The 8,139-nt window shown below is 33.9% G+C and overlaps 1 protein-coding gene across 2 annotated transcripts in view; it reads right to left on the reverse strand.

Annotated features, from left to right (window-relative positions):
- Nucleotides 1–748: 748 nt before the first annotated feature.
- The window catches only part of KBTBD3 (kelch repeat and BTB (POZ) domain containing 3), a 27,628-nt gene continuing 20,237 nt past the window's right edge, over nt 749–8,139 (reverse strand). For both annotated transcript variants that reach the window (XM_011926657.1, XM_011926658.1), the window contains one exon: nt 749–4,116. In XM_011926657.1, coding sequence (XP_011782047.1) covers nt 2,511–4,116 — 1,606 coding nt within the window. In that variant the 3' untranslated portion in view covers nt 749–2,510. The remainder of the gene's footprint in view (nt 4,117–8,139) is intronic.

Consider the following 8,139-nt stretch of genomic DNA (forward strand, 5'->3'; position numbering starts at 1 on the left):
AAAAGATGTTATTTTCTCTTACCTAACCTCACAGACATTAAAAACAGCTCCTTCTGGAGGTACTGAGAATAGACTGGATGGATCACTGAGATTTGCAGGTCAGAAATCCAGAAAGGAAGGTGAAGTCAGAATAATATATATGGTTCTTAGACAGTGAAGCCACAGTCATTAACAAGACCAGAGGATATAACCAGAGTGTAGTCATTGCTCCCGTGTGGTTGAGTTCCCTGAGGACTTTGAAGACACAAAACCATTCTCCAATAAGGCAGACAGATCAAATGAAAGTGCTATCTTTATAAGGAGAGGCAAAATATGAAAGGAGAGGAGTTAGTGGAGTGGAGTCTAGCACAGATTGCTATGGTGACCAGGAAAAAAAACAGTACGCAAAGAGTTGGAGGTTTTTTGATTAGACAGAGTATTTTCCTTGCAGTGATAATTGGTGGAGAGAACAAAGGTACAGATGTAAAGGGATGGCAATCAGTGAAAATGATTAAAAAGTAACCCACAGTAATTATTAAAAAAAAAAACTAGGGCAGAAAACCTTCTGCATTAGACAATGTATTAAATCAAATGCAGAGGGAGCCACCTAGGCTTTGATAACAAGGATGTTTCTGGAAACATTAGCATAAAGCAAAGGCCAATCAGAACAGTAGTGGAAATCAAGAATATGATAGAACAATGAAGCAATATCAGAAAGGGATTTGATTTTGGGTTTCTCCTTTCTGAAATAGATGAACAATTCCTAAAGTCAGTGATGAAAACAGTATTTATTTTAAACATACTCTATTAATATATATGCTTAAATTAATAGTTCAGTAAATCCACACATAGGTTATTCACTGTGTTATGGTCTTTCTCAAATAATTTGTTTGCAAAGCCACACACACACAAACAAAAGCCTCCAATGAATTTTCCATTTTTTTAAAAACACAAAGTGCAGAGCCAACTACTCATGTGCTTAGATAGGAAGGCCACCAATTTTACAGAATACTCCTTACAAATATATCATCTAATCAGGAACATTCCTTGATTTTTAAACTTCATGAAAATGTACTCTAATATTCCATTCCATTTTGAAAAATACATTTGAAACTTATGGTTGCATAAATTTATATGATAAAATAAGAGAATCTTCATTTAAGTATATTTCTACTTAGGAACACACTTTTAAAGAATGTGCACATTTGAGAAAGATTAACATTTACAACTGAGTGTAGAAAACTACATTTGGTTCCAGAGAAATACAATCTACACATTACCTGAGATGTAAAGCAGGGGTCTTAAAACCCAAAATGCCTTTTATCTTTTAAACTGATTAAAGAAACATATATTCTTGGAAGGCAGAATCACCTCCCTGAGAACAGTGACAACAGTACTCTTACATTGCTTGTGTTAAAGATCAAACATCTTAACAGATGCAGGTTGTGAATACTATTATCAATACCAATAGCCAAGTCTTTTTTTTTTTAATTTAGAAAGTAATTCACTGAGAATAATTTACTGAAGTAGTAAACCAACAAGGTGCTTTATAGTTGGTATACATCATCACAGAAAATTGATATGGTACTAATTTAAATCCTGAAATGTTTTATGTAGCTCAAATTTAGACAAAGCTTAAGAAATGCAATAATAATGATCCACTTAATTAGAGGTCAATTTTCTATGTCCTCAATTAGGCTGGAATCTAGCAGTAATACATAAAAAGTATTTTAGTACTAACATCCCAGAATCCAAAAATTTCCCATTGAGGGTTACATGCTAACATAAACTCAGGCCAGGTGTAACCTCGAACTACTAATTAAATCCAGAATGTTAATTTACTAAGATTGAACCAGAAAACGAGAAAGAGAGCGAGCTAGAAATTGAAACCAACTGACACTGAAAACTAATAGAATCAGCAATTTTTAAAGCATTTAAGTAACTGCTAATGGCATTATAACATGGTACATTATGCTCTTAATGAAAAAAATGAGTCATTAAAAAAAGTTAAACTATGTTTAGTGTACTGTTCAAAAAGCTGGGAAAATTATTTCTGAACTAAAAAAGGATAAAAAGGGTACCTAAAAGAAGTTAACCAATCATCACAAATGATAGGAATTAAACAACTCATACCTGCAGTAACAAGATTCTCACCTCTAATTTATTTTTTACTTCATATAAGATGCAGTGTAATTCATTTTTACTCTCTCAAGAGATTTCTCCCATCTAAATACTACAAATCTTTTATGGACAGAGTACTTTAAAAATTAAAGTGTCAGAGTCTATGATTTGTAGTTTCGTGTGAAAATACTAAGTATTCTGGATTCCCCAAGGTTAAATTACATTCAATATAATTTTTGGTAAAATATATTTTGTATTTTAAGTTTTGGGAAACTGTTTATTTATATATGGTGTACATACATAATAAGTAAAAGCAGGAACGTTTTATTCCATTAAGATGTATAGACCTTTTTACCTATCATTTTGGTTAACAAGTTTACGTTACTAGAACTGGACTCGTTTTAGAATGTTCAAGCACATAGATTAGAAAACCATGGGTCTCTGTATTTATTAAACTGAATCACCTGGCAGTAAAATTCTGTTAAGGCTCTAGGCATTGGTGAAACTTCTTCCCACTCAGACCTGTTGCTGTGGTAGACCTGCACTTCATCTGTGATTTCATCTGGTGCATAATCACCACCTAATATATAAATTTTATCTTCAATTCCAATTGCACCTGCATTAAAGCCTGCACACTCAAAAGATCCTTCGCCTTTCCAAACACAAGTGTCTGGACAAAAACTATAAACCTTATAGGTGGAAAGGTCACATATATACAGCGTACAGTTTACTGGTACAGCTTTAATTAATGTTGCATGAAAAAATTGTCCAAACTCTGCTACTAGTTCAGACCACTGATCAGTTGTAGCATTATATTTAAAAAAGCAATCAAGTGATGGGTTAAAAGCATCTGTAATCTCTACCTCTGATCCAAGAACATAAATTACATTTTGGCATGCACTTGCTTCTGGATAGTATATGCCTCTGGGTAATGGGCTAACAGATATCCATTCTTTGGAAAGCGGATTGTAAGATTCAACATCTAAAAGACTTTTAATGTCCCGGGATCCTCTAGTTTTTCCACCTATGACAAATAATCTATCGAGAGCCATAACTGATGTATGCATGGTTCTTGGTGTTTTCATAGTTGATACCAAGAAGAAATCGTTTTTGACTGGACAGTAGCACCAGGTTTGATCAGTGGCATCATGATATGACTCAGCAATATGCAGTCGAACCGTTCTACAACATTTCCCTTTGCAACCACCTGTCAAGAATATTTTCTCTCCATAACTTGAAAGACTAGATCCTGGCAAATCAATCAGGTGTGATTGCGGCAGTATTTTCCATGAATCAGTTTTAATATTATAGCAAAATGTATACTGATTTTCTCCATTTTCCTCAGTTTTGTGAATGAATATATATTTCTCAGTTGTGGATGGTCGAGCATCAGGGAAGAGTCCACCAGAACCTTGCACACACTTAATTGCATCCATGATTATGTCAAAACAGTCTGTGCTTTTGAGTAAACTCTCTTCGTTGAACAGACAGTCCTGAAGTGTCTCCTCAGATAACTGATGCAATCTTACTTTTTCAATCAAATGAGGCAGATACTTTTGCCTTGATTCTAAGTTATGTTTAGTCCAACTAAGGACAACTTTCAGTACCATTTCTTCTTCAGGAACATTTAATTCATCTGATTCCAGACATTTTTGTAGTACTCCAAAATTCATCTCTAAGAAATCACTGGATTTAAATAATAAAGAAAAGTGATGTTGTACAAAGTGTAATGCATGATCAAACAAACTGGTGGAGCCATAGCTATCTGATATAGATAATAACTGTAAACAATTGACAAGATTAATACTTTTTATTAAAAAGTCACTGCAAGCTTTGGATAGGAAGGAAACTTGAAGAAATGATGACAACTGGAAGAACATTTCCACATTATCATCTGTTATTTTTGTTTTTCCAGTATAGGCATAATCAAGAAATGCTTTTACTGCTTTGGAGGACAAATTAGTAATGGTAACACTTCCATCATCTCTTTCTTTCATGTTTACTTCAAACATAGCCCTGCAAAAATAAAGAACACAGAAAAACAACAGGAATATTTTATTCCATAATTATTTTCAATATTACCTTAAGGAGGTTTCCTTACTCTTGACTTAAAATATATTTATAAAATCATGTTTTAATTGCATCCTAATATCTAGAATTATATACCATATTTATCTGCCAATAAACATACTACAAAATGCCTATATTACAAAATATGTACATTACAGCTGAGCTATAACAACTAATAAAAAAAGACTATAAAAAGATTCAAATTTTGTATGCTGGTTTGATTCTTATTTATTATTAACACTATTGGGGCAAAATCTTGCTGATGGTCAAATTTCTTTATTTATGGATTAATTAGTAAAAACTGTGCTGGTGATAAGTAAAATTACTTAAAATATAATTATTTAGAGCTTAGAATTTAAAAGTTTCTTTCAAATTCATCTCTGATTTCACATTAATGAAATAGAAAAGAGTACAGTGAGATAGCCGATGTCTCCAGTGACTCTGGTGCGGGCAAAATTCACCAAATAAGATACATGTCTAAAAAGATATTTTATAAAGTTCTTTAGGAGAAGGGGAATGTGATCTCCTAAAACTAAACAGCAACAGTGAACCACATCAAGCAAAAAGGTGGAAAAAAAAAAAAAAGAATTTAATAGGCACTGAGAGATGGAGATAGGTCCCCAAATTTGAATAATTAGACTAGCTTGAAAGTTTTTCATAATAAGTTTTGTTTTATTGCTACATGGTAAAGTTGACAGAATCTAAGGAACTGGGAACTTCTTTGGCTCAGTTTAGGTAAAAACATAAATTATTTGGAAATGCATTGTTATGGAGCAAAACGTATTTTACTACTGGTTCTGGTTTAATAATGATTTTTATTTGTGCCAGGATTGTCCAGGATGTCTTTCTGAGCAGTGTTCCTAGTTGCTCAAAGTATTCTAGGGGAAAACCAATTTACTTATCAGAGTCTACTCCAGAAGGCAATGAAATCTATTTAAAAAGTACAACATCCAACTGAAAAATACGAGGGAACTTGCAAAATGTTACACATTATGCAGGGTTTTTTAATAATGAATATCAATAGAAATATTAACCTGTGATAATAATTATATAGATTATTAAGACATCTACAGCAGTTTAGGATAATATTAAGAGTCCATATAGCCCAGCTGGCTATATAGTCCATCGGGCCCACCTGCCAGTGTATGTAGCCTCTGCCACTTATTAGCTGAGTGGCCTTGGGGAGATGACTTAACTTTATTGTGCTTCAAATTCTTCATCTGAAAATGGAGGTACTGGTAGTATCTATGTCATTGGGTGCTGAGAGGAATAAATGGGTTAATCGATGCAAAGTATTAGCTTTTATTGCTATCATTATTTTAAGAAATGTTTTCTATCAGATTTGATGTATTTATAATTTACTGTCAGCTTCCACATTTTCTTTGAAAAGACACATGTAAGATTATATTTCTATACTTCATCCTATTCATCTTAAAGTATCCAGTTAACATCTATCTCCAATTTACCATCTTATCATAAAGTATGTATAAAATGTGTGCGATTCCTTTTTAATTTCTTGTCTCCAATGAGACCTTCGTCTCAATAATAATTTTCGTTTTCCAAAAACACTGTAAGAGGGATATTTTCATGCATTGTGCACTTTTCTGACATTTTTATTTTACACTTTCAGTACTCCATTAAGTGAGTTTGATCATATTATGAATTAGCGGCATTATAGGAGAGTGTAAACTGTCAAATGTCTATTACATATGTACATGTTTTAATGTGAACTATGTACTCATTTAATAAAGTACTATAGGTAATAAAGGATCCGATACTTTTGTTATCTATACCAGGTAGAAAACTTTTAAAACACATTGTTCTAATAGTAATTTTAAAAACTAAAAGCAGACCTATAAAAAACTAGCAGTAAGCTGAACAAAGAACTATGTGCAAAAATTATGTATAAATTGAATAAAAAACAACATCAAGAAGAGTGCAGGTCTAGACATTCAAATGCCTACACAGAATATTTTATTAGCATGAAAACATTACAGGGAAATCAAGCTGTGTGTTCACACCAGATTACCGATATTTTTGCTAGGTTTAGAAATAATAATCATAGCAGCTAATATTAACTGAATGTAGTAGGTACGGTGCTAATTATTACTTATACATTATTTCATTTAAGCAATACAATAATTCTATGAGTTAAGTCCTATTTTTATAATACTACTATTTTACAAATGAGGAAACTGAGGCCTGAAGGGGTTAAGTAACTTGACTAATAAAACATGTCTAGTAAATGGCAGAGCTTGGATTTAGATTTAGGGCATATGTATTAAGAGGCCAACTACTTAACCATTGTACTACACAGCTTCATGTGATGAAGAGGGGATCTGAAGGATAAGGAGAAAGAAAAGAGTTACATGGAAGAAAAGAGAGGAGGGAAGACACTGGTGGAAATAAGAGTGACAGAGTATAAGACAGTAAGGGCCCCAGTGAAGTTCAAAGAACAACTTTGATTACCTGAGAGAAGAAATAAAAAGAATAGATGAAGGCATATAGTCAAATTAGGCAAACAGCTAGTTCAAGACTGTTGTAGGCTCCATGGCCCCAGTAAACTGTGCTGCAGTACTAAGCCATTGCTCCCAATTTCAAAGCAAGAGCCCATACAGGAATAGGTGTTTAGCAGGAAGTATATATCAGTAAATATCAGTAAATTTATGTTTAAAAAAGTATATATCAGTAAATGTTTGTTGAATGAAATCTAGCTTGTAAGATTAAAGGCAATAAGGGTGAGATCTAATAAGATGGTGGTAAAAAAAATAAGGGTTAAAATTAGGATTCAAAATAGTATAAATTAACTTAAATATAAAATATGCATCTTAGTATTTCTATATATTAAACTTTATTTTTTAATCGAGTTTATTGGAGATTTAAACTCTGCTTAATTCAAATTAAAATTGCTTTCACGAATGAACATAATGCAAAATATTGCTATTAGGATTTAAGCTTATTGTAATATAACCAGGAAGGCTGAAGATCATGGTTTCACCAAAAGGGGCTTGTCTATTGACCAAGAAGCCTCACAGGATAGTACTACCTTGATACAATTAACACAGTAATTGCAAGGTCATGTGTCTGGCCCTTAACCTTGCAGAATCGGAAACCTGCTGTCATCATAGTGATTACTGCAGTGTTAGGAATAGGACATTCTCTTTAGGGTGATCTACATGGGAAACCAAATTATATTCAGAAGGTTGCTTAGAATTAGAACAAGCTGAGTGCTTTTAAGAAATGCCTTGGCCGGGCGCGGTGGCTCAAGCCTGTAATCCCAGCACTTTGGGAGGCCGAGACGGGCGGATCACGAGGTCAGGAGATCGAGACCATCCTGGCTATCACGGTGAAACCCCGTCTCTACTAAAAATACAAAAACTAGCCGGGCAAGGTGGCGGGCGCCTGTAGTCCCAGCTACTTGGGAGGCTGAGGCAGGAGAATGGCGTAAACCCGGGAGGCGGAGCTTGCAGTGAGCTGAGATCAGGCCACTGCACTCCAGTCCGGGCGACAGAGCGAGACTCCACCTCAAAAAAAAAAAAGAAAAGAAAAGAAAAAAGAAATGCCTTATAGCTAAGAAGTACTTTTCCCTAATAAAAAGATATCTTTGCTAAGGAGAGGATAAATTTTTAAAACAGTTAGAGCCTCCTCTCCCCATAATACAAGAATACAACATAGGACTGAAATTTGCTTTTCTCTCAGAGTTATTTTCTTCAAATTTTGCTTCCATTTTTGTTCAACCTGTCGTCTTCTTTTTCTAAAATAATACAACACAGGGATCCCCCAAACAAAGATGACACCATAACAAATTTTTTTTTTTTTTGTCCCAGAGTATTTCAAGGGATTAATGTTCCAGAGAACTTTGGTAAATGCTGACCTGGGAAGACCTGTACTTTAAAAACAGGTAGTCTTAAATTCTCTCCTACTAAAAAATCATGGCTGGGCGCGGTGGCTCACGCCTGTAATCCCAGC

Source organism: Colobus angolensis, unplaced genomic scaffold (genome assembly GCF_000951035.1).
Source record: "Colobus angolensis palliatus isolate OR3802 unplaced genomic scaffold, Cang.pa_1.0 Scaffold7, whole genome shotgun sequence".
Taxonomy (NCBI): Eukaryota; Metazoa; Chordata; class Mammalia; order Primates; family Cercopithecidae; genus Colobus; species Colobus angolensis.